General features: G+C 44.2%; 1 protein-coding gene across 4 annotated transcripts in view; it reads right to left on the bottom strand.

Moving 5' to 3' along the window:
- TEC (tec protein tyrosine kinase) overlaps positions 1-25437 on the bottom strand; it is a 54645-nt gene extending 29208 nt beyond the window's left edge. Inside the window, exons 1-2 of one of the 4 annotated variants that reach the window (XM_063336389.1) lie at positions 25286-25437; positions 5781-5963 (exon numbers count right to left, since the gene is read on the bottom strand). In XM_063336389.1, the coding sequence (XP_063192459.1) occupies positions 5781-5918 (138 nt within the window). In that variant the 5' untranslated portion in view covers positions 5919-5963; positions 25286-25437. Of the gene's footprint in view, positions 1-5780; positions 6036-7453; positions 7469-25285 lie in introns of those variants that run through there. The other 3 variants (XM_063336391.1, XM_063336390.1, XM_063336392.1) reach the window with 3 other exon arrangements.
- Between the last annotated feature and the right edge of the window lie 2002 nt (positions 25438-27439).

The following is a 27439-nucleotide window of genomic DNA, read 5'->3' on the forward strand; positions in this document are numbered from 1 at the left end:
AAGGTTTGATTTTCCAAAGAGGGTCAGCTGAAAGTGTGAACGCACCACACCTTTGAAAACAAGCTCCAGAGCATTTTAAGTTGAATTTGCGAGACATGAGGCCACTTTTGATAGAAAATGGCCAAACGTACCTAGGGCCATGCATATGTGAAGTTATTTCCACAAATGCCTCCTTGGATTTCAAACCTGCACTCCCTTCAAGATGAAATTAGCAATTTGAAAACTTTAGCTAAATTTTTGCTGGTCAAAAGTACAAAAAAAAAACGGTTCAAAATGAATTTTTTTTTTTTAATTACCGCATTAAATATTTTATTTTCAGACAAGAAAGTTTATTTAAACAAAGAAAATTGCTCAGCTTTGCTTATCGATTTCCTACAGATTAGTATTTTTTGATTTGTTAGAATAAATTACTTCAGGGAAATGAACAGAAGCATACCTGAAGTAGGTATGCTGGGCTGTCAAACCACACAAAATTGGGAAGAGATTTCCTAATGAAATATTCCCCACTAGTGGTTCCTCACTACAAGACTACATGCCTTTGGTCTACAACCAGATGTACCTGGAGAGGTTATGCTGCAATCGATGCCCCCAGCTGACAGCAGTAAGCGTAGTGCAGGAGTCCTCACGAGCAAGGGCCAGTTTATGCAAAAATGCCTACTACCTGCCACGTCCAAACCGCCATAGCTACTCCTGTCGAAGTAAATCTGTTTAAAACTGCCTCAGTTAAGTCTGCAATGCATATTTGAGAACATTGCACGCATCCTCAGTCTTTCTGACTGTAGCATATTCAGTTTTACAGTACAACTCCATAATCAGAGTAGAAAGATATTTAACTTCTTCCATATTTTTATACGTTCATGATCAGTGCTCTCTGTGCTTGGAGGCCGATTCAGTTATTTCTTACTACAATGAAACTTTGTCTTCATTACAAATGGAATCCACCACATTCAGATCTCATTATCCGCTTTTGCAACATTCAGGAAAAAAAAAAAAAAAGACAGAAAACACTCTTTCTAACAATGACAGCTGATAAACTGTTAAAGGCATCGTGAAACTTACACGTTAACTCAGCCTTTTATACGTTTGCAATTATTGTTAGCCGAATATTGCACAATAGTGCAATAATGGTGTTTCCCCAACATCTACGCTTACTAAGAAGTCACTGAATTTATGCCAAAAACAAAGCACCAAAACCAGAAGCCATCTCCAACTTAAACAGAATATTCCTTTCTTCTGACAGCATTAAAAATTAATCTCCGTGATGCTTGGGGCAAGTCAGTTCCTGATGTATCTTTATTTTCAAGCTTATTCATGTCCATCTTTTTAACCAATCTTAAGGTGATACATCTCCCATTTTTTACCAAACAGCATAATGCCCATAAGAAGTTAAGCCATAAAAGCCAAGGTCCTGTTGGCTTCCTACACAAAATAAGTTTCCCATGACGTTACTCATAACTGTAGAGCTTTGCACAGGTGACCTAAACCAGGATTCTCCTCCTTCAGGTTTCTTGCCTTTGAAACCAGTCTTGAAATTCAGCCTCTTCACTGATTCTGTAGTTATGCTTCACCAATAGCTCACACACCTCCTCCATGACCTACAGTCCGGCAATATTTCTAAGTGCAGAAGCTACATTTCTCCTCCTCATGGCAGCAGCGCAGCTCCAGCTTCACTGTAGGCACTTTGCACCATGACAGGGTGCCTGAGCTGCTTGAAAGCACGTATAAAAAATTTAAATAGGTTATGAGCAAGTTTAAACAAGATTTACCCTGTTGCTAGTAGTCATGGTTATGAGATAATTGTTTATTGCTCCAAGTAGGTATATGGCACTTTGTCAAGACATAGGACAGAAAAAATAGAGAAGAGCGCTTCTATAATGCGCAGTTTCTGGTCAAAGAGCAGGTGATCCCCCACCACCGGCTGCACAGAACAGGCTCAATTAAAACTCTCCGTAGCATTTACAAGAACAACGTTTGCTATGGTTGACTGCTTTCTGTTGTCATAAGTGTTCCACTTCTGTCACCAGACATACCAAAAAATCTAATTCTGTCACCTTATTTACAATCCTGACTTGCCCACACTTTGAGTATTGACTAATCTGGTTAACAAGATTTAATTTAATCTTGTTTTTAAAAAGAAGCGGTATGACTATTCACGTGACCACAAAACCCTGGGTTCTTCTTGCACTCTCTCTACTGAACTCCCGTAGAAGTTAGAATGGAAAAAACAAGAAAAGACTTCAGTTTGGCCAACGAACACCCTGGGAATCATACACTTGCCCAGAGGAGCAGAAGTCAGCCTCCCTTGGCAGACTGCTACCACTGCAGTTACGTGATTAAAATAAGGGTGTGGGATCTTCTTGGCTTGGATTTCCATGCTTATCTTACCAATCTGGACTTTCAATATTGCCAAGCCTGAAATGAGATCAGTCCGTATCTATCCTTTCCTCTGTCATATCTTTAAATTCAACCAGCATACACAGTAGTCACATTTATTTCAGTAGCAAACCTTCAACTATTCAGAGGGGCCAGAATTATTTTAATCTTTAGTAATTTCTTTGCCTTTTTATATAAACTACTTCAGCCAGAATATACAAATGTCTTACTTTAAATGCAAATTTACAGCCACCATCATCGGCTTTAAAAACAAACAAAAACCCAACAACTGATAAAACCCCCAAACTTTTTCCATTTCAGTTGCCCAGTGACACAAAGGAATAACTACCACTGTGTCACAGAGATCTTAGTCACACAGTATTTTATTTTTTTTTAGAATAGAGACTGAGTATTGCTGACAAAAATATTCAGCGTGCCCCTCAAAGATCAGAGCTCATTGTTTTCGAACAATATTGTTAATAAAATAAAATGCTGATTAATGTTTAAAAGAAACTAAAGCGGGAGGAACAGTGAAAATCAAAAAGTTTTGAGGTTGGAAAGCTATGCGTTACGGCTGAGCCAGTCTAACAACCTGCTGCTGTCAACAGTGGGAGCATCCTGTCCTCCTCCACCACCTGGCACCGCCTCTGGCACTTCTTAGATCCTGCACCACGCGAATGCAGCTTGCTCATCCAGCAGAACACTAATCCAGCAAAAATAAAACCAGATAAAACACCTTTCTGCTGATTAGCAGGTTTTTTTCGGAGCAGTATGGATTACAAGAAGTGGCAGGACCAATTCAAGCGGATGGGGAAAGCCTGCAAGGCTAGGACAGGGATGAGATGGACCTGCCTGTTTCAGCAGCAAACTGCTGGGCAAGCGTAGGTGTAATGTATATTTTCACCCCAACTATCCTTATCTTAGGCTGGAACATTTTAAGAAGTCAGTGCCCTCAGCTGCGCAGGCAGTATGGGCAGCCCTGATCCATCTCACTGCAAAAAAACCCCAATAGTTTAAACCCTCTCTCAGACCAGTCAGTCTCCTGGAAAGGTATTTTAGCCAGAGGACGTTACCCCGCAGGGGAAATGTAAAGCTGAAAGCTGGAAGTGGTAACTTCTTAAAGGGTGACAGCTAGACCTGCAAAACCTGTTAGTTACAGTTCTATTTGACCTGAATGTCGGCTGACACAGGACAAGCATGCAAGACATTTCAGAGGGCTTCTTAGACCCCACCTATTTATTCTGGGTGGGGGCATTTAAAAAAAAAAAAAGCATTCTAAAGTAAGTATGTATTTTAACTCCATAGTCAGTAAAAATACATTAATTCATATTCTGAGGTGGACTGAAAACTGGCTGAACAGCCAGACCCAGAGGGTAGTGGTCAGTGGCACAAAGTCTAGTTGGAAGCCAGTAACTAGTGCTGTACCCCAAGGGTCAAAACTGGGTCTAGTCCTGTTCAACATCTTCATTAGTGACCTGGGTGATGGGTCAGAGTGTACCCTCAGCAAGTTTGCTGATGACACCAAACTGGGAGGAGTGTCTGATACACCAGACGGCCATGCTGCCATCCAGAGGGACCTCGACAGGCGGGAGAAACGGGCTGACAGGAACCTCATGAACTTCAACAAGTGCAAAGTCCTGCACCTGGGGAGGAACAACCCCATGCGCCAATATACACCCAGCTGGAAAGCAGCTTGGCAGAAAAGGACCCGAGGGTCCTGGTGGATACCAAGCTGAAGATGAGCCAGCAATGTGCCCTTGCCACAAAGAAGGCAAATGGCATCCAGGGCTACCTTAGACAAAGTATTGCCAGCAGATTGAGGGAGGTGATCCTTCCCCTCTGCTCCGTACTGGTGAGGCCACACTTGCAGTACTGTGTCCAGTTCTGGGATCCCTGGTACAAGAGAGACCTGGACATACTGGAGAGAGCCCAGGAAAGGGTCACAAAGGTGATAAAGGGACTGGAGTATCTCTCCTATGAGGAAAGGCTGAGGGAGCTGGGACTGTTTAGCCTGGAGAAGAGAAGGGTCAGGGGGGATCTCATCAATGTATATAAATACCAGAGGGGAGGGCGCAAAGAGGACAGAGCCAGGCTATTTCCAGTGGTGGCCAGTGATAGGAGAGAGTCAATGGGCACAAACTGAAAGAAAGGAGACTCCGTCTGAATGTCAGGAAACAATTTATTTTTGGGTTTATTGTGAGAGTGGACTGAGAACACTGGCACAGGTTGCCTACGGAGGCTGTGGAATCTCCAGCCACGAAGATATTCAAAAGCCATCAGGACACAGTCCTGGGCAACCAGCTCTAGGCAGCTCTGCTTGAGGAGGGACTTGGACCAGATGGGCCACAGAGGTCACTTCCAGCCTCAGCCAGTCTGTGATCTTGTTCTTAATCCTTGACTGTTTCCAAACTATATTCAGAGAACAGCAGCTACATCAGACTGCTGTGGTCTTGGAGCAAGCTCTGGCAGAGAAACAGGCTTAGGAGGCCTTAGCTCTCCTGGAGCCCCTTCATTCATCAGAGGCAAGACTGCTGACACAAGAGGTTGCAGAGTCATCTCCATTACATTTTATTTGTTGAATGGCTTCCCAGGGTGTAGAGCACACTCCACTAGCTACTGCATCCATTTTAATACCCTTCAGCATTGTGACAAATCTGGAAAGTAGCCCCAGTTAAGCGGAAAAATCACACCCCCAGCACTAAAGATATGATGGGGCACTCTAGGGGCACGTGATCTTGATGAAACTGAGTCTGGAGCTCATTTGAAAAAAAATGCTGGCCAATAATTTGCCTAGTTTACACAGTTGACTTCGGGTGTAACTGAATTTACACAGAAAGTAGTAACAGGGATGAGCTGCTTGTGCTGCTAAAGATAAACTGCTTCCAACTTCATCTCAATCACTAGGTTACGTGATCCACTCTAACAGATCTCATCTCTAGCGAACTTGGCCTGCAATGCACTGCTCCTATCAAATGCTCTTTCTCCTGTTTGAATTCAGCTCATTCCCAGATGTGAAAGTCACGGCCTTCACAGTAAACATGGCCACAAGCAACGACGATTGTAAGTTTTTCTGCCTTTTCCCCACTTGGTGATAGCACTGATCTTTCATCCCTAGGGAAAGAGAAAGAAATCAGCTTTGATGACCAGCTATAAAAGCTGTTTTATCTTTTTCCTGGCAACCCGGCTATGTACTACTGGTCTGATTAAGAAACAGTTCACAGTGACTAGCAGTTACCCCTGTCAATCTGCATTATAAATAGAGAAATGGCAGCTCATGTTCCTTGCCACCCATGGCTATTGTCCCCATCCACTCCTGACAGCATGGTATACAGTAGGAAAAAAGCCAATAGTATGCAAAAGCAAAAAGGAACAAAAGGCAGTCTGTAGTATAAATCTGTGTCTCCTACCTCCGCTCGACCTTCATAATATGTTAGCATAGACTTTGTAAGTACAAAAAGCCTCTCTTTGTAGTTTAAGGGAGAAGTCCTTTTCTTCTGCTGTGATCTTTTAATCAAAATCTCTTGTAGGATAGTAGTCGTATTCATTTCAGCCACTTGTCACCTCTGTTTCTAGCCATTGAATATCAGTTCCTGTGAAGACGAGAGAAAGAAATCATTATGGTATCCTTGGAGGATCGCAGATCTGGAGACTTCTGTAGTGAAAAGAGCTTCTACTTACAAATGAAACTACCTGAACACACACAAAGCTGGAGCCTATCCTAAGCACTTGGAATTTTACAAAAGTTAATTATTAGACAAGAAAGTTCAGGCTTTGCTCAACGGAGGGCTGCACTGACTCGCTCCCGGGAAGCCAAAAGTTGTACCTGACTGGGATGAAATAAGGGACCCTGCAGATTACAACACAGAAAATATGGGTGAGAAGTCCGAAACGTGCTCCAGGCAAACGGCAGCGTACAACTGCCCTTCACCGCAAAGTCCTAATGTGTACCAAGAGTTTTAATTGCTACGGCATGTGCAAAAAAGTTTTAATTACAAAATTGAACATGGATCAGTAAAAGTCATTTTGAAAATTCACCTCAGTTATAGTAATGAAAGTTTTCAGACGCAAATGAGCGTTTAGAAGATGTCAGTTTGAGAACAGAGAATTAAAGATTATTTTTCAGAAACTGCTAAGTATATGCCCTCCGTATCCTGTTTAGAAAGACTACATGCTGACCACCAACAACCTAAATCATTCACTTTTGACAGTTCTGGTCACTCAGTGACACGGAGCTGCTGTAAAGTTTTACACCGTGATCATTCCCTGTAGGACGGATTTAGGAGTGCATAAAAACAAATGCTCCCGCAGCTAACTTTGTCGGCAAGCCTGGCTCCATCGGCCTGCCAGACGAATCATAGAATCGTTAAGGCTGGAAGAGACCTTGAAGATCATCAGGTCCAACCATTAGCCTAACGCTGACAAACTACCACTAAACTATGTCGCACAGCATGAAGAGGTGCCAGGCGATCTCTCTGTTCTTTGCAAAGATGCCAGCTGAAGCTCAGCAGCCCTGCTCCCTCCTCTGCTGGCTGCCGCCCCGCCGTGCCACCCTGCCGTGGGTGGGAGCATTCCTCCGGCTGGGCTGGGCAGTGGCGATGGAAGGGATCCCACCAGAGCTTTCATCACATGGCACAGACTGCTGCCGGCGCAGGCTTGGCACATGAGGCGGCACGGAGGCAGGAATGAAAGGTGTGAGAGAGCTTTGCGGAGAAGCTGTTCCAGAAAACGTTTTTCCTCCCCCATGACCTTTCCCTTTGCTAGGTTTCTGCTCGCCTGGTCCCCACCTCGAGCCCTGCTCCAAAGCCAGGGCATGCTGCAGGCACAGACCTCGACGGCAGCTCGGGCTACAGCAGCGCGGCTGTGGGCTAAAGCCATGGCTTGAAGAACAGCAGCACCTGCTGAAGCACCAGTCACTACAAATATCTTCTCATGTATGTGTGCGTGTGTGTGGGGAGGGGGCAACCCAAGCCCAAGCCCTAGGTAGGCACTGTACCAGTAGGAAATTTCCCTCCAACCTATAAAGAAAAAGGGGGGGGGGGGAGTTTTCTCTTCACAGAGCTTAATTTATGCACTTACTTACTCCCTAAAGTATTTCAAAATTCACTGTGGAAACGTATGTACATTTTTCTCTGCAGGCAACATAAATTCAGCATGGACAAAATATTTCACAGTGGTGTGCAGAGAAGCTTGAAAAGCCACAGGCCTCCTCACGACATTACCCTACAAAAGTAAAGTTAAAATAAAATGAAATGTAAACAAATCCACTTTAGTGCCTCTCCTTTTGCTTTGTGCCCAAACATGTCATTATTTGTTGTGACAGTACATGAAGTGACACCTCTCAGCTTCATGTCTAGTCCTGATGCTGCGTTTCACTCCCTGTTTTGGCCAACTAAACCCTCATGTCCCACACGCTTGCCATTTCACACAGCTGGATGCAGTTGTTCCCTGCTTTGTAACATCCCTTTTTAAGGTATATCTCTACATATGCTAAAAAAATTAGTCAGTGGTTTACATGGAACTGTACAATAAGACCAGGTTAGGATGCATAAGTAAAAGACTATAATGGGATTGGAAATGGTAATTATTATGAACAATCTCTGTTTTTCCTCTTTTTCTGATGCATGTACACACACACATTTTGCTGGTCATCTGTCACATTGCATTCTTGGGAAGAACACAGATTTTCTTGAATTAAGAAATGTCTAAAGTGCATTCTTTAATTACTCAAGCTGACACATTTTTTTTTATTGCCCTTCTAGAAATAAATTGGCAATACTAAAGGTAATTGCAGAAGGAAGGATACTGCCATGAACTGAAAGTACAAATTTTGTTCAAAGAATTAAAAGCCAGTATTAACTTTCAGATCAACCTAAAGCATGCCAGCCTGTAAGGGTTCCCATCACATCACTCCCACTCAAAACAGTCCTTGTGGTCTCTATAGTACAAATGCTCTGTTGGCACTTACCAAAAACCATAATTATTATTTGTCTTAGAAACTGTGATCAGTGAAATCCCCAGAGCGCTACACTAGAACGCAAAAGAAAGATTCAAAATTAACCATGATTTCAAAACTCACTACTGGTGGTGCTAAAATACTTCTTTTCCCTACCAGCCCTCTTTGGTCACATTCACATTATACAAGAAACAAAGCAAAAATCCTTTTGACAAAAATCAGCATTAAAAAAAATAAAAACATCAATAATGTAATTGGTCAATGTCTGCACCTGATTGCTACACTGAATTATTGCTGCTGTGGAGATCCCTGTGGATAAGAACCAGTTTCCCAGGTCAGAAGATCAGCCTTTGAATCTGCAGTTGGTCACAGAAACCTGTTTTGTTTGGGGGTTTTTCCAAGCCAATGGCTCTAGCCACATTTCTGTGTCTATAAATAAGGCTCGGGACAACTGAAACCTCACCTATTACTCTGAAAGTTCCTTTCCAAAATTGCAACAGTTCTTTGAAGATGCACCTGTAACAGCCACCCTTACCTCTTATCAAACCCATACATCTCTTTCTTCAGGACAGTTTTAGAACTTTTCTACACTTCCCCCTCCCCCCGCCCCCGCCAAGTATTCCATAGTTCCCAGAGCATTCCCCAGGACATGAACCTGTTTGCATGATGCATTGTTATCTTGTTCCCAACAGCTGTGGGAGTTTCGTTGGGCTGCCACACATCTAAGCTTTGCACGGTACCTCCTGCCAAGGACTTGCCCTGTTCCCTGCCAACCTTAGGTACACCTAATTTGCAGATATGCTGAGTGCTCAGAGTTATGACTGAAATCCAGAAGAGTTACAGATTCACAGCTTTTTTAGGAGGGGAAAACATTCTCAACTTGAAGTACCAAAAGTCTGCATCAACTTGCACGGATCCATCTTCACATTATACAAATATTCACCTGTACTGCCATGAAGTCATAGAATCATAGAATGTGTTGGGTTGGAAGGGACCTCTAAAGGCCATCTAGTCCAACCCCCCTGCAGTAAGCAGGGACATCTTCAACTAGATCAGGTTGCTCAGAGCCTCATCCAGCCTGGCCTTGAATGTCTCCAGGGATGGGGCCTCCACCACCTCTTCTGGGCAACCTGTCCCAGTGTCTCACCACCCTCACTGTAAAGAACTTCTTCCCAATGTCTAATCTAAACCTGCCCTGCTCTAGTTTAAAACCATTGCCCCTCGTCCTATCGCTACATACCCTTGCAAACAGCCCCTCCCCAGCTCTCTTGTAGGCCCCTTTCAGGTACACCTTCCTCAAAGTAAATGAAAACGACTGTGAAGATAACCCTGCTAAGTCAGTGTCGGTCAAGATGTACAAAGTAAGTTTTTACTTATAGACAGATCTTCCTATGCATGCCATCTTTCCCCGATTTCCCTGGGGAAAACTGAGGCACTAAGCGATGAGGTAACCCCCGCACTTGCAACACAACCCGTGTATCGCCTGGTTCCCACTCCCAGCTCCCGGATCCTGTTTGTTTATTGAAACAATTAGTCACCGTAAACCAGTCAGTAAGCACATGCAACATTCAAACAGTTGAATAAATGGATGAAAGCTCAGTAGAAGCTCTAGTTACACTTTAAAAAAAAAAAAAAAAGTCAATTTTAAGTACATAGGTGGTACCCTGTAATTCTGACGCAAATCTGAAACTCTTCTAAAATATATATATATTTTTTTTTTTTTTTTTTAAGTAATTCAGATCAATTTGATGATCAAGTTCATCATGTGTCCCTGCAAACAGCTGCAGTGGGGTAAGTGAAAAGGCAGCACGCTGCAGTTCTGGGTAGAGAGCAGAAACAGTGCAGAAAGAAGAAAAAAAGGAGAACTCCTTACCCTGTTTTTTCTGCTGAAGCTGCCATTGCTTTATCATGAAACTAGAAACTGGGTTACATGTGAATAGTTACTTGCATGAGTATCCAGCACAGGCTTATTTGAATAATTACTACTCAGTGTAAGCAAGGATTGCAAAATCTGCTCTTCTGCTTCATATGGAAGAGAAGTCTTTTTGCCCCACATCCGAGGTTGCAGATTCAAACTCCAAAAAGTAAAAGACAACTAAATAAAAGACAACTGTTATTAGTCCCCTGTTCAAATGGTAAATTTCACAAAAATACACATACCGAAAAATATACTTTAGCATAAACTGTCATAATTTAAAAATTGGAATTGAGGGGAAAAATACTGTAATGATATCCAAAATGTATCATATGCCAGAAAAAGGAGAAGTAAAAAATACTCGGATTTACTTTTTTTTCCTCCTCTTTTTTCTAGCAGCAGACTCTCAGCAACCACTTCCATCACATGCAACCTATTTTTTTATTATTTTTTTTTAACCAAGAGAAATGCAATTTTGGGGGGCTACTTTCAAATAGATTTCAAAATCATACCCAAAGGTTTGCAAAACCTTAGGCTCCGTTTGAAAGTACAGCCAAAGAACAACTGGATAATTTTATATATAATCGGACCCTGTGAAACTAAAATTCATATTTGCCTGCACTAAATTTAGGTTAAAAAGTAAACAGGGTAAGGGGTAACTCAGTGACAACTCTTTGACTGGAGATTCTGAGATAACCATGTGATATTGCAAAATATCCTTTGTTCAACTGAAAGCCACTCACATACACACACAGGAGGAGTGTTTCATTGCAACCAGCACAGGTTTTATAAAATTCCTCGGAAACAGGCTCGACATTTTGCAAAATACAAGCATTTGTTTCCTTTTAGCACTCTAACTTAGGTAGCTGGGGTGAAAAAGTGACAGGGCAGCTGCTGGAAAAGCGATGGTCCCCTTCGATACGGTCGGCTGGCAGCAGGGTGGTTCATCACACCAAACCGGACCATCAACGCAACAACCATCACAAAAGAGAAGTGGAGCCAAAGCGCACAGAACAGCTTGGGAAAAACGGTAAGAGCAGCAAAAGGGTTTCTTTCCCCTTACAATGAGTCCAGATTTAGGAGAATGACACGTACATGTCTCCATCGTCAAACTCAGCTATTGCTCTTTATCGTGACCTCCTGTAAGCAGCACACTCCAATGACTAACTTATCCTTCCACGGCTTTATAGTGCACCTTCTTCAGTCCCCCCACAGATAATTATTTAGGAAAGGAACCTCTGCTTTATGAAACAAAAATTACATTATTACCATCCACGATGTAGAAAATACGTTGACATTGGCATCTTTTTAATTTAAATCATTCACTGCTAACTTTGAGTTAGCAACACTATCTATGGGATACCACACAGAGGATGGCCTGATTAATTTTCACTATCCTCCACTGCTTCTTGTATTTTTATTCATTCCTCTACAGCTGAGTATTTGTACCTTGTCTTATTTCTTCCACATAAAAATTCCACAATACCTATAAGCTTGCACTGACTATTTTTTCCCTTCACTTTATTCACATCAAAAACCTCTTTCGCATTTGTGGTGTTCTCTGCTGGAAGAAAATAAAGCTGAAACTCAGTTTGGGACACAGAAATCAAGGCACAAAAAAAAGGACTTTGAAACATCAGTTAAAGTAGCAAAATCCGAAAGTTTTCCCAGCCTAATGACCTTCTGCACACTCAGCCACCTGCCCTCTCTAAAGATAAAAAGCTTTTGAATGTGTCACTGCCTCAAGAAATAGTATTGGTGACAGAGCAGGTATTCAGCTCTTGCATTGTGGGCTATCCCCAACCTCCCATGTTTCTTTTGTTAGCCAAAAGGTATTACGAGTTCATCTTGCGATTTCATTGAAGACTAGAAAGTCATCTTCACTTCTGTACTGAAGATAAGCAAAACCCAAGAGCTGCAAACCACGAACGTGTTCCCCTACTGTATTTATTGCCTGCAAAGCAATGTTGATCGGGCTGTAACATAGAATCATAGAATCATTTAGGTTGGAAAAGACCCTTGGGATCATCGAGTCCAACCATCATCTCCACTCTACAAAGTTCTCCCTTACGCCATATCCCTTAACACCACAGCTAAACGAGTCTTAAACACATCCAGGGATGGTGACTCCACCACCTCCCTGGGCAGCCTATTCCAGTGTCTGACCACTCTTTCTGTGAAGAATTCTTTCCTAATGTCCAGCCTAAACCTACCCTGCTGCAGCTTGAACCCATTCCCTCTTGTTCTATCACTAATTACCAGTGAGAAGAGACCAGCACCAGCCTCTCTACAATGTCCTTTCAAGCAGTTGTAGAGAGTGATGAGGTCTCCCCTCAGCCTCCTCTTCCTCAAACTAAACAGTCCCAGCTCCTTCAATCACTCCTCATCTCCAAGCCCATGGCTTTGCTGTTTTTTCAATGCTTGTGAAAGATTTTTGTGTTCTTCACCATCATCTATATAGATCAAAGTTTTAACGCCTACCTTCATTCACCCCCTTTTTCCTCACACAGAGTAATAATAATGTGACATGAAAGGCAGATTGTTTATGTTATTGGGGGGAAGAGGTCTTTATATGTACATGCATACATAGAGAGTAGTTGTAATTCATCATATTCATGGGAAAGGTAATTAAAACCATATGCAAAGCCATACCCAGAAAACCTCAAATACTCTGCCAGTCTAGTGGGTTTTTTTAGAAGACTAGATAGCTCTGTAACCACATACATAATGTGGCTTTGCATTTTCCTCTGCTCAACGCATATACAGCAGTTAATGGTTGCTATTATTTCCATAATAATGCTTTTAGCATGAGCTACTATTGTTAAATTCCACTCCAACATCCAAAGTTACCACCTTATTCTTGCTGTAGACTATGAAAACCTTTCGAGGTGGCCTACCACAACTGAACAGCGCTTCCCACAGAAGAAACCCAATCTCAAATCTTCTGCAGGCAGAAGTGACCTCTTCTACTGAACACCCGTGGTTTTGGGCTCACCAGAAGCCATATGCAGTCTGACATAAGCTAAAATATCCTGTCTGTCAGCAGGGTTTGCTGCATTCACACAGCTTCCAGGCAAGAGCTTTGCATATTTGGGGGCCTCAGCACGCAGGCCGGCCAAACTTTTACATGGTAAACTTCTCCCCAGCTGGGCCTTCTGACAAAACCTCCTGCAACAGCCAGCAAAATCAGCTATATTTTATCACATATTTGATTCAAGCAAAGGAAGATTTAAGATTGGAGAAGGTAATTAAAAACAAACAAACAAACCACAAACAAAAAACAAGTTTGCTTTATTTTTAAAGACTTCTTTTTGAGGGTAGATTTCTGGTTTTTGAATGAGGGAAGCTGCGCTATCACAGCGATGAACTTAAGCAGCTGACTGAGGATGCTGTCACTAACTATTCCATGGTGCCTAATCCATGCTGCTTACATGAGGACAAAAGCCAAGCCTCGCTAATATTTTTATGCACTGATATTTGCTTTCTTGCTTAGGTTTATTTTTATTTCTAAATACCACATATAAAGTGCAGTGAAAACGGTAAACTTAATTTTCTGCTGACATACAGCAGCTCTTCACAGCTGTGGTGCCATCACCAGGACTTCAGGATGCCGCGAGGAGTTTTACTGCAGCTGGCCAGATGAGGCAAAGCGTAAAGAGAATCACAGAATGTGTTGGGTTGGAAGGGACCTCTAAAGGCCATCTAGTCCAACCCCCCTGCAGTAAGCAGGGACATCGTCAACTAGATCAGGTTGCTCAGAGCCTCATCCAGCCTGGCCTTGAATGTCTCCAGGGATGGGGCCTCCACCACCTCTCTGGGCAGCCTGTGCCAGTGCCTCACCACCCTCAATGTAAAGAACTTCTTCCCAATGTCTAATCTAAACCTGCCCTGCTCTAGTTTAAAACCATTGCCCCTTGTCCTATCGCTACATGCCCTTGCAAACAGCCCCTCCCCAGCTTTCTTGTAGGCCCCAAGAGATTTGCCTTTTCGCTTGTGCAGCGTAAAGGTCTGGTGAAGAATATTAGTTTGGTTTACTTGCACCAATATAAATGGCCCTCAGCTGAAAGAGAAGAGGTAAAAGGTAAAGCATGAACAGAAAGGGAAGGTCAGGGTCTGAACTGGGAGGCGGTATGTGGTATACTGGTCCTTCCTGCGTGTGTACATACCTTCAAATGGAGACAGTCCTCTTTGTTCCAGCAAATATTTTCAAAGCAAGGTTAGAGAGGAAAATGGAAGAACTGTCTCCAAACCTGCATGGCATTGATTTGGAAGAGCAGAAGCTCACAGCAGAGTCTATTTATTTAATTTCTACATAGACCGAGGCTACTCCACCAGTCCCCTGCTGGCCCTGTGGCAGCGGGTGGACATTCGGCAAAGCAGAATGTCCTGCCTTTGCCTTTTTCTGAAAAACACCCCTTCCGATAAGAGGGGAAGAGAAACAGTAACACCCACTAACTAAAGAAACAGGCAAAGATGAGATTGGCAAAGGAAATGGGCGATGCTTGTGCAAAAGCTCTTCCTACTTCTCCACCATGCTGGAGATTGAGAGGGCTGGAAAAATAAACGTTCTGCTAAATCAGATGTTGAACCTAATTCTGTTTAGGAATCCTAAAGCTCACCATTAAGTAGGAGGTCAATTGCTATTGTACAAAAAACTGCAAATCTGAGAAAAGCAAATCAAATCTATGGGGAAGAAAAAAGAAAAAAAAAAGTCAACAGTGCCTGAGGCTGTCCTTCTTCTTAATTACAGTAAAGGAGTCAATTTAATTCACTTTCTTCTCAATCTGAGTTTGGTTTTCCACGTTATACAATCTCAGGTGAGCACGTGATGTATTACACCAAAAATAAGCTCAGTTTATTTCAGTGTTCAAGACACTCTTCTGACATGTTTTAACTGAAATACTGTAATACATACAAACCATGACTTGCTTTATGCACAGGGAATGACTAATACTTCCTCAGTTACTTCTCTTTCCAAACACTCTAAGATGAACTTTTTCCCCTAAACAACTACTTGTTCTCCGACTACTAAAGTTAGAGAACTACTTGTTCTCCAACTACTAAAGTTAACTCTTTCTGCTCTGCCAGGGTACATGCCAAGTAACCAATACCAATACAACGAACCTAATTTTACACTAACTTGAACACGATCACAGTCTTGTTTTGTACCATTGGGTTGACACACTCTTAAAGCGGAGAATGCTGGAAATAAGCCACCTAATAACCATCTAGCAGCACCTCTCCTCTGGTCCCAAACCCATTCGTTCTGGAGCCAGAACCAATCTCCTACAATAATATTTCAACACACAGAAGCAACACCCAGCCTTCTAGATCCTTACCTGCGATCATCTTAAAAGCTACCACGAAAACTCAGTCAGTGGCCGAAGGAAAGCTCGTCTGACTTGAACATACTTTGCCAGCAATAAGCAAACCTGCAATACCCCTGTCTGTTCTCTGCTCTGAAGGAGTGCCATGGCAGAGTGCCACTGGTGCATCTGCATGGCACAAGCTGAAGCCATAGAAATTCTGGCTTGGCTCCTGATGGCAGAAAAGCAGGACCGGCACTACCCTGCACTCTCAATACTGAACACTGTTCTGGAATTACTCATTTGGGTGCAGATTCTCCTCTGCTTGTGATCCCAGCCAGCTTGTTGCTAGCATCTCTCACCTGAACTCCATGGAAAAAACACAGACAAGCCCAAGGATGGACATCTTGAGTCACTCATTCCTGGGTTGACATACAATTTCCAAAGAATGCCATGAACTGGATTTGTTTTAAGTTTGATAACGGCTTTATGAATTAAAAAGATATTTTCCATGCCTCACAAGAGGTATGTACAAGTGGTCTGTAGGTACATCCCACATGAAGTAGGAGCAGGCGTCAATTATGACTTCACCTCAACCACTCTCTGTTCCAGGCTACCCTTAAGTGACCTGATATGCCTTGCATACAGAGAAGCACAGTGAGTCATGGAGCACCTATGATTTCTTCAATGCCTGCAGGAAATCCAGTGATATGGATCCACAGGTTTTGGAAACCATCTTCAAAGCCAGCCTTTACTTTTTAGTTAGGAAAAAAAAAAAAAAAAAGCTCAGACTATGCTGTCCATTGGAGCCCTGCTAGACCAGGTATAATGATCTGACAGTACTCAAAAAGGTAGCAATTCACCTCACAATGTGCCGGCCAGCAGTACAACTAGCGAGATCAGTTTATTTGGAGAAGTTGCTCAAAATTGAATTGAATCAAACCAGCATTTGGTTTTAAGACATCCTGCAAACATCAACTATATATGCTGTTTATTCCTAGGGAAGCAAGTTATTTACCTAGCAACACGTCACCCGCTTTTTAAACTTGTATTTTATTCACAAGAAATGTAAAGGATCTTTTTACTTCTTCAGGGAAACTACCATTTCCCAAACTGATAGCAAGCAATAGCTCCTTATCTGATTGTCTTTTAAGATTATTTTTATCATTTCAACCATCAGATTTTCCTTAGTCATACAGAACTGTCTCATCAGAGTTCAGGTATAAATCCCTTTATCACTTCTGCAGTGCTCCTCAAGATATTCTCCCCTCACTCCCCTCCCTTTGCAGCTACAGAGAAACTATATTGCTTCCCAGAATGGATGAAAACTTGTAGCACCTGCAGCATAAAATCCAGCTGAGTGCTTTGGTACCCACAGAATGACAGCTACACACGCATCCTCGCGCCTCAGTGCAAAGGGGCGGCTTGTGGGAAAATGAGTCCAGCCTCATCTGTAACAAATTGGCTACCTCCCAGCTAAGGGCCGCACGATCGTAAAAGTAAGCACATGGCTGAGAAGAGCTGCAAGGAAGTCGTGAGGTCAGGGAAAGTTTGCAAAAAAAAAAAAAATATGTAGTTGGCTTTCAGGGAATTTGGGGGGACTTTGCAGAAGAGAAACCTACCTCTGGATAAGCAACTGGGTTAGAGAGAAGTGATGGCTGCTGTCTGTTTTCCTACCATAGTAACACCAATTTAACAGAACCAGATGAGATAGCCTTGAACCAGCTCCAGAGATGTGCTGTTCCTTTTTCCTGGGTTGTTGAAGACCACAGCCTACTCTCCATATTGCTAAAATCATGATCTTTGTATCTTTTATCAAGCATCCACCCTTCCAAGTCATTCATGTAGAGTAGAAGTGAGCCAAGTTTACGCCTACACCGTAACAATAGCTGTTAACAGCCGCTGTAGGCACAAACCCAACCATTCTCTCTCTAAAAAGTGAATAAGCTTAATAAAATCATATCCGCTTTTTAGTTAGCCTTTTAGTTGCTTTTCAGATGGTCTGTTAAGAACACTTTAGCAGCAAGCTAAAGCATCGACACTGAAGTTGATGCCTGACACTGAGTAGCTAGGTTATCCGAGGCAAGAGTTAAACAGGTTTGTGAGGAAGGGATTAAGCACGGCTCCTGCTTGCCCTGTACCCTCCGCCAGGAGCAGTTCCAACATCTATACCCCCGCATTACGCTTTTAACAAAATCGAGCATGCAAAAGACATAGCCCAGGTAACCACACGCTTTGTGGTAAGATGCTAGAAATACATACTAGATATTTACATAACATACCTTTTTCGTTACCATGACAGTTCAACTCAAACCGAATATGCCAGAAAACTATACTATGTTTAAACACATTTATTAATAGGATCATTAATACGAAAAATATACACTTACATTAAGAACGGGTTTTAAATAGAGACAGAAACAAGCACTCGCTAGACTACGTGGAAGCTACACAGTAAGAAATACTTCAATAATAAACAGGGGAATTTCAGCTGAAGGCAAAGCTGTGAAGTTGACTCAGATGATGAACTACTGGCCACAACTCATGTGCTGGCGTCCACATTGACTAATAGGTGTATTTCCTCTCAAAGTCTTTATTTTGAGGTAGTAGTAAGAGGCCACTTTATAACTATTGCTTTTTTTCCACCTACTGAGTGGCCTAGCCCCAAACCTCTCTCATGCAGACAGCGCTGCTACACCTGAAGTTACAGGTCAGAACTTCTGTGCATGAGGAAAAACCCAAGGCAACAAGTGGGGGACAGGAAATACTGCAAGTTCCTGTTTGTCAAGTTTCCCCTGCATCATTTTCACCAGGATACGTCCCCTCCGCTACGAAACAAGGACAAGAGATCGGACCCGGAATGCATGACCATTTACACTGCAGTTGAGATTCCGCACTACTGTTCCCACATCTGGCAATTCAGGGCTGCGCATACCAAAGTGGTGGCGTTGGCAAGGTCAGCGGTCTTATCTTCTGATTCCAGACTCTCTTACCCTGTTATGTTGGATAGGTTACAAGGAAAATTTCACGTAAATGAAAACCAAAATTCCCTCCCCATCATACCACACCCTCACTTCACTGAGATGGGATAACATGACTCTTGGTGCGAGAATTACCACTTGATTGCACTCAAAATTGTAGAAGTCATGCTACCAGACCAAACTTCATGTTCTCATGCCCTGTGCCTGTCTAGCTGACATACTACTTGAAGGATTGTACTTACAACAGCTTTCATTTTCTTTAGTAGGCTACAAAGCCTTTCAGTTTCTGTGTTGCTCTGTGCTGAACCATATGTATGTTATGATAGGGATTAAAAATTAAAAAACAAAGACCTCTTCAAGTAAAATCCACGCTGCTGAATACTTTCTGGAGAGATACTCCAAAGAGTGAGACCTATTTTCCTGAAGTTATTGAGGCAGATACCACAGAATTCTACTCTAAAATTATTTTTAGGGTTCTGTTAAACAACTGTTAAACTTTTATTTGCATTTCAGCCACTTACTAATGAAGTCTCCACATACAGGACTGGAAATCCAGGCTGTGACCTTGAAGAATTTCTTCTTCACATACAGTGCAGCCTAAGCAACAAGGAACACCAAAGGAGTTCAGTTTCACTCGTGTCAAAATATAAGTATTCATTCAGGGAAAAAATTTCTCACTGAACCCGAAAATAAACACAACTGAGGCAACGCTGTGGTCTCGTGTTTGCCCTTTCCTCTCACTCCTGCAAGGTAGTGAGCATCTCTAGCAAAGCAGTTTGTTATCGCTGCTCCCCTTGACGTCAATTCTCAGATGTAGGGGTGTTTCAACTGTTGCGAGCTACACGGGGAACAAGAGGCACTTGTCAGGTGTCACCAGACTTTTATCATCTTGAGGAAGAACGTTCAGCTTAAACTCTCTATGAGACATCATGCAATACAGTCACTAATGCTTGATAGTATCTTACTCCACAATCCAGTCCCATCTGAGGCCAAAATTACAAGGAGTAAAGTTAAGACACTGCAAAGGCAAGGCCAAGACAGTCCTTTATGGCAAGGTCTCAGGTTTTCGTGGCGAGTGCCTGCTTCACACTGACTTTCAGAGCTGGTTTCAGTTCAAGAAAAGGGAGGGAAAATTGATGAAATTTTGCTGCTTGCCCATGACTTTATTTTTTCATCAGACAGCTGTAATCCCCTTCATGCTTTGAGAGAGTGTCTTGGTGGGAAGAGAGAGCTGCTGCGATGGCGGAGGAGCTGCCAGCAGCCCCTGACACAGAACTCTGCTCTCCAGCCGATCTCTGCTCTCACACCCCAAGGCCTTTCACCATGTCCTTCTCACAACCCCCCCCCCCCCCATAAAACAGACCCTCACAGTTCATCTGACACACCAGAACTGTAAATATGCCTCCCCCCAACAACTAAACCCGCTCCATTCAAGCGCCACTGAGGATGAATGGGAGAATGGGAGGTCCCCTAAGCTAAGTCCCCCTTCAACGCCAGGGATGAGTTGGTCCTCACAGACTACCATGACAAAGCAAACTGAAACAGCCCGAGCAGCCATGGTCTGGATGAAACGGTGGCCTGATGGGAAAAGAAAACCACATGTGGCTACATAACTAAACATATCTCATAAAGCATTACGCATAAGCAAGCTGAATTGGATGTTGCACTGACAGTTTTGAACTGGCCACTCTTCACACCCAAGCGCTAGATTTGTTCATGCTAAAAAAATGTTCTTTTAAGCATCTGTGCTGGATTACAGTTTAGGTAGCAATTTCACTTCCAAAAGATCCCAAAGTACATTTAGGATTACCAGTTTAAAGGATCTCCCATGGGACAGAAAGAGCGGTCATTTCAGCTCAACGCAGTTTACATGTTGGGAGCAGATCCCCCACATTGTGTCGCACAACCCAAGGTGGAAGAGGCTCCCTCTCTCCTCCCCCCGCTGTGGCACCAGGAATGGCTGCGGTTTGCAACTTCGGCTGAGAAGAGATGCTTGTAATTGGGGAGAGAAGGAGGAATGCACACACACATACACAATTATTCTTTCTGCCAGGATGTGGAGCTTGGGCCTGTGATATAGGACATCCTGTAATTCACGGGACGAGCAGCAACCCTGAATACATTATGAATTTGATGTATTGTGATTCTCTTGCCTACCCTGTAGACTAGTACAGAGAACCTGACAAAATGGGGTTTTTTTTTGCACAGGGCTGCCTAGCACAGAGTTACTATGTTCAGCTAAAATTGATGGGCAGTTACCATGTGGGTCCGATGGCAAGTTATGTGGCTACCATGAAGGAAGGGGAGGGGAAAAAGTCTTCTTTTGTTTAATAAGCATAAATGGTCGGGAATTGGTCTCAGTCTAACATGATAGGGAAAGTACACTCTTCAGAATGGCAAGGTCCTGGTGTCCTGCCCGGACCCTGGTTCAGCAGGAAGAATCCCGCTGCCCGTACCACCCAAAGCCAGGTTTTTCTACCCCACATTCAAGTGGAACCAAGACCTAGATCTGAAGCGTTCTTACACTTTCATCACGTCGCAGCTCACAATAGGCACAGGGCTGAGTAAAACCCCTCCAGACAGGAAACTCAGCCGTGACCTACTTGAGCATACATGACGTTATACCCTACATGTGGCAAAGGGGTACCCATTCATACATCCGCTGATAAGAGAAACATGAATGAGGAAAAGCCGCAATGCCAAGAAAGCGTTCACCCAGGTTCCACATAGCCCAGCACACTGCAACCTTCTTTTTTTTTTTTTTTAACTTTTTCCTGCATTTGTTTAATGTCGCATAGGATTTTCACCTTAAGAAATGAAACAGGGCAGCCCAGTTGGCAGCCTGCTGCTTTGCCTCGGAGGAGGGGCTGTGACTGCAAACCCAGCCAAACACTTCTCTCCATCTCCGAGTCCCATGGCTGCCCCTGGCAGATGGGGAACAGCTCTTGTACATCAGCCATCGGCCAGGCTTGGGGTCTCCCAAATCAACTCCTCTCTCTGTGGCAGGGTCTCAAAAACCATCTCTCCTGCCCACAGTACCAAGGCTGGACCACACCAAGCTAGGCATGAGCTTTACTGAACCACCCAGACCACAGGACAGAGGCATCCAACCAAGAGGCATCTTTTCACCAATGTCATGTTCCTCCTAAATGTTTGGGTATTGTCAAAACCAAAGGCTTGCCCTAGGCAATGTCATTCTTCCTAAGAAAGGTAAATCCTGCCCATGATGGACAGGCCTGCTCCCAGAAGGCTTTTGCTACTCTTTCAGAGGTTTCATGATCCCATTTGAGCACAGCAGCCACTTCACTGTGCTTGCAAGGATCAGACCTCTCCTTACTCCATCCCACCTCTGCACTTAGGAAATTGTAAAAACCCACTCCGCTCCCTGCAAAGCATCTCCTACAAAGAGACTCGTCTCCCCACCTGTAAAAAGAAGTCCATCTGGTTTTCAAAGTTTTACCTCACATGGTATTTTCCCTGAGTCTGAATCACTGCCCGTGTTGCTGAGCCGGGGCAGGGGATGGGGGATGACTGAGAACTGCCGGAGCTGTAATGGCCACGGGGCAGTGGTCAATCACAAGCCTCTGCTCCCCAGTTCCTCTTCTGCCATGCCAGACAAAGCGCATACGTGTCTACCAGAACACCGGCTTCCCTCACCTACACACCGCTTTCTTTCTTAATGCTTTTTGCTTTAGAAAATACACTTAGAAAACCAGAAAACCAGACCAGAAGCAGGAGAGCAGAGTGCTCCTCTGCCTGAGGGTCAGCAGAGCAAATGGGGCATTTGCCTTTAGAAGTAAGATACAAAAATACATTTCTTAAGACCCAATTGACCATTTGTTATAACATAGGTGAAATTTTACTGGTTTCTGGAGAACTGTGCCCTGTTATATCAGTGACGTATCTAATGCTTAGTGCTAGCATGAGGCCTTGGCCAGGAGGAATAGGGTAAATTGGGCTGATCTCTCTGCAGTGAGAAGAAGGTCTCAGTCAGTGTTACTGACAGACATTCCCTTGCATTCTGCATAACGGAGGAAGGTATGGATATCAGCAGGTCATTTAATGAACATCATCACTCAACTTACATGGGCCAACAACTGAGTGACTATTGCTGTCACTTTTTAGCCAACGTATTGGTAATTCTGTACAAATAGATACATCTACATAATAGTAAAAATATCTGTAGCCCAAATCCAGAAATATATGATGGATGTCCTTCAGAAGCATGTGTGGTCTTCAAAATATAAAAAAACCCACCAACTCAGGCCTTCTTCTCCAAGCCAACCTCCACTCCAGTTTGGCCAAGTACTGCTTTCCATATCTTTTGATTTTTATACTGGTATTTTCTTATCCTATTTCTGCAGGAGAGCTATTGTAGATTGTTACAACAGTCTTTGGCATATACAAATTTGCCTTTTTCTAAAGCACAGTTCCAAGTTCAGCAGTAAAAAGGTAATAGGTTACTGAAAAAAGTCAAAACAAGCAAAAGTAGAAAAACATCTTATAGGTCAATGGTTAACAGGGGCTGAAGACATTTTTTCCGTTATCTTTGCATTGACAGCAGGAAGCACAGACTTCCATTGTCTAATACACAGAAAATCTTTTGCATATTTGAGATACAAATATTTGTATGAAACTTAAAACCACTGTGGACCTTATCTTGTGTATCCAGTTTATAAGCTAACACCACACAGAGGGAATTAAATCTACAACAGGTTGCACCTACATTTGGTGGAGGGGGAAGACTTCTTGATGCTTCCAAGCAATTCTGTGAACGTAATCACTTCCCAGTTATTTTAACTTTAATTACAGGATACCACACTATCACGGCATTTCTGAATACAGTGTTGTTTCAGGGCAAGATGAAACAATATGGAGCTGATATTGTTTTATCAGCTCTATTTTATTTTTCTCCCTTTCTAGCCATTGTAGGCAGTCAGCCAGGTTACTGGATACATTCCAACGCCAAATCCGCAACAGCAAGCCCATAGCTAAGAATTAAAATGTAACTTAACTTAGGACATAACTCTAGCTGCCTCACAATCAATGGTTTTAAAAGATTTTACAAATTCTGTATTAGCATAAAAAAACAAGGTGGTACTCCTGTAAGTTTTGAAGGGTTAAGATCAGGTCTAGCGGCTGAGAACTAGTTATTTCACCATGGAGGTCTAACCGGCAGTATGTTTCAACTTTGTGAACTCCAAATCTTTGTTTTTGATTTTCACACCTGGGAGATTACTTCATTAAAAAAAAAAAAAAAAAAGAAAAAAAAAAGAGAGAGAAGGGAGTACCCAGGTGCCAAATACAACCACATTGCTCAGTTTTCAGTGGTTTCACCAGGCAAGCTCACATAGAAATCATTTGGTTCAAAATGCTCATAATATTCATTTAGAATTTTAGCAGAACATGTAAAGCACCCTTTCACTGAGGGCTAAATGCAGAGACAAACTTGATTATTTCACCATAAGATGTAATTTCTCAATAAATAAAACATATAAAATAAAACCTAGAGAAATATGAAGCCTATCAGAGGAGAGCGTGATAGCAAATGGGCTCTTTCCTGCTGTAACCCACTTGCAAACCATAACCATCAAAAGACTACGCGTAGCACCCTGCCCAGGAGCTGCCTCCCCACCTACCAGAGCAGCGCCTGTGAAACAAGACCAGGACACCTAAAGGGCCTCTTCTGCACCGGTGGTGTGAGCCGAGCAGCAGGGCTGGTGTGCCGACAGGAGAGAGGAGCACATGCAAAACCGCTCTGGGTACTCCCTCAAGCGTCACTGGGAGCCTGTTTGTATGCATGCTGCTTTCTGATGGCCCAAAATACCCTAAACACTGATATAGCAGCCATAAGTAACGACCCATCTTCCAGTCACTGGAGAGTTCTGAGAAATTAAAAAGCGATGCTTCACCCTACAGCCCCACTATATCAAAAGGTGAGACAGTCAGATAAAGCATCGGCAACATTTACTCTAAAATGAAAATAAATGCTCCAGAAGCAAGCAGTCACAAGACACCTTTTAATCTGCATTTCTGCTGCGGTCAGTTTTTCTGTCTATAAAAGCTACGTTCCCACTTATTTGACTCATAAAACAATGCTAAGTATTTCAGATTAGCGTTTGTCACAGTAAGGTGCACATCTGTCATTCCAAGCAGAGAGCTCGTGGCCATCTCTACGCTAAAAGCTCAGTTCACGGTCCAAATAATTATGGGTTGCGACTTCTGGGGACGCAGAAAGGAAGCCTGTGGAATGGCACCACGCAAGTGTAGTCACCTACAGCGGGGGTACGCCGTGTCCCAGCACGAGGGGACATCAGAGCATTCGCCACCCAGCAAGGATCGCCACGGCGGGGGGCAGAAAGCAGGGGGGAATTATTCAGGTGGCTGAGCTCACACTCAAGGCTGATCGCGCCTTGAGACGAGGTGGGACAGCCTTAGTGCAGCACGGCGGTGACACGGCCGTAAGGAAAGGCTCGTAGAAGAAAGTCACACAAACAAGAAAACACTCGGCAAGCGTTAGCTTTCAAGGTGATTCGGCAGCCTGGGCTGCGACCCCTCATATTCCACAAGCTAGACCCGTTTGAAGCACAGGTTTAGAAACGCCGCTTTTGTCACAGCGCCCGCTCACAGACCCGTGTGCGACGCCGAGGAGGTGCCGACAGCGGCTGCTGCGGGCTGCGCTCTGCCAGCCGCCAACCCCCCGGGGACGGCCCCGCTGCCCCCGGCCCCGCAGCCCCCGGCCCCGGTTCTGCCTTACCTGCCTGTCCCGGGGGCCGCCGATGGAGCCCCGGCGCCGGCGGCGCGGAGGGAGGCGGAAGGAGGGAGGGAGGCACCGCACTGCCCCGCTCCGGCCCGGGAAGGCGGCGGCAGCGCCTCTTCCTCCTCCTCCGCCTCCTCCTCCTCCTCCCCGCGGGGCAGCGGCGGAGGAAGCGGCGGGGGGGGGGGGGGCGGGGGGGGTAACGGACCCTGCACCGGAGCCCGCTCCCCGCCCCGGGCGCCCCCCCGCCCCGTGCAGATGCAGGGTGGCTAGAAGGTGAAGCGAGAAGGTGGCCCACATCAAACAGACCCGGCAGGAGCTGCCCGGAAACTCTCGGTGAAGTAAAGAGAAAAAGGCAGATTATACAGCTTGGAGAAGGATGCAAACTCTGCCCCAAAATCTAGTGCTTGGCGTCAGCCGGCTTTCAACACGTGTCATCGGTGCTTTGGATCAGATACTTCTCGTTCCAAACCGCCGTGAAGCGTGAGCTCTCGCAGGGCTAATGGGGAGCGTGGGCACAGCTCTCCCCATCCCGAGTGGGCTGTGAACCCTGAGGCGGCCGTCACAGATCTGCCCGTGCCCTGATGGCCCTTGGAGTTGCAGTTCCTTCCCTTCTACTTAATGATGGGTAACGGCTACATCCAGCCACCCCAAAGCTCACTCATCTACAGCCAGAATAACTAAAGGAGGCTTTTTGCACCCATCGGGTGTCTGTGTTGAAATTCAGACTTCAGGGTCACAGAATCACAGAATAGTTTGTGTTGGAAGGGACCTTTAAAGTTCATCTAGTCCAACCACCCTGCAATGAGCAGGGAGATCTTTAACTACATCAGGTTGCTCAGAGCCCCGTCCAACCTGGCCTTGAATGTTTCCAGGGATGGGGCATCTACCACCTCTCTGGGCAGCCTGTGCCAGTGTTTCACCACCCGCACTGTAAAAATGTCTTCCTTCTATCTAGTCTAAATCTACCCTCCTTCAGTTTAAAACTATTACTCCTTGTCGTATCGCTACAGGCTCTACTAAAAAGTCTGTCCCCATCTTTCCTGTAGGCCCCCTTTAAGTACTGAAATGCCCCTTTAAGTACTGAAAGGGTCTATAGTGGGATGTCATGCAGGCTTTCTTCTTTACTCTCTTCTCTTAGCCCAGCCTTACCTATAGAGACTGTCAGTCTGCAAAACCTCATTGAGAGAAAAAAGAGCTTGTGAAGTTCAGTTGAAATACATCTCTCATGTTTTTAAGTGTCAGTCTGGAGGAAAGCAAGCAGGGTCTGTGCTGCTTACAAGCAATTGTTTTGTTGTGACGAGTGCGTAAGAGCTGGATCAACACAGATGTCTTTCTGTTCAGCTCAGAGGAAATGACTTACAGAGTCTTTGTTTTCACTTGGGGGATTTCCTCCAAATGGCACTTTTGGCGCTGTGGCCACGTCTCCAGTGCCTGTCACACTAGTGGTGAGGCCAGGGAGTCATAGGACTGCATCCCGAGTGCACGGGGCATCTCTGCTATAAACACAAGGGCAGTCCCTATGCAGCCACCTCAGAGGGACCAGTCCCACCAGCCCACTCTCACCACCTCCCTCACTCCATCCCCACACATTTGTAGTAGCACATGCTCAGGTGTCCATGCAGACGTCCTTACCCACTGCCACTGATGCAGTCAGTTTTGCAATAAAGCACAAAACTTGTGCTTTATTTTTCAATAGCAGCTATAGCTTTCGCCATCCTGTCTTGCTGCTGTTGTGGCAGGAGGAAAGGACAATAAAACTGAACAGTTGCTTAAGGAGGAACTTGGAATAGCTTTACCCCATAAGGTGCCATTTCTGAGCTGCAGAAAGAAGTGTCATCTAGCAGAGGGTGGCTATGCTACAACGTGACTTGACCAGCAGCAGCTACATTAATCCTGAGGCTTCAACTCAGAGTACAGCGGCAGCAAAGGGACAGCAAAGCACATCTCTGTGACCCAAAGCGTGTGGCTACTCTCATGCTGAAGATGTCCTTCTTACAACTACTGACGGGGAGTTAACCACTCTGATGTTGATCGGTTAACTGACAGAGCATTTGTGGTGGAGGTGTGGATCACCAACTTTTTTTGCAAGCTTTATGAAGCTTGCCGGCTCTCAGTCCTAAAAATGCTCTCTTTTCCCCTCCCACCTTCTTT

Source organism: Chroicocephalus ridibundus, chromosome 5 (assembly GCF_963924245.1).
Source record: "Chroicocephalus ridibundus chromosome 5, bChrRid1.1, whole genome shotgun sequence".
Lineage (NCBI taxonomy): Eukaryota > Metazoa > Chordata > Aves > Charadriiformes > Laridae > Chroicocephalus > Chroicocephalus ridibundus.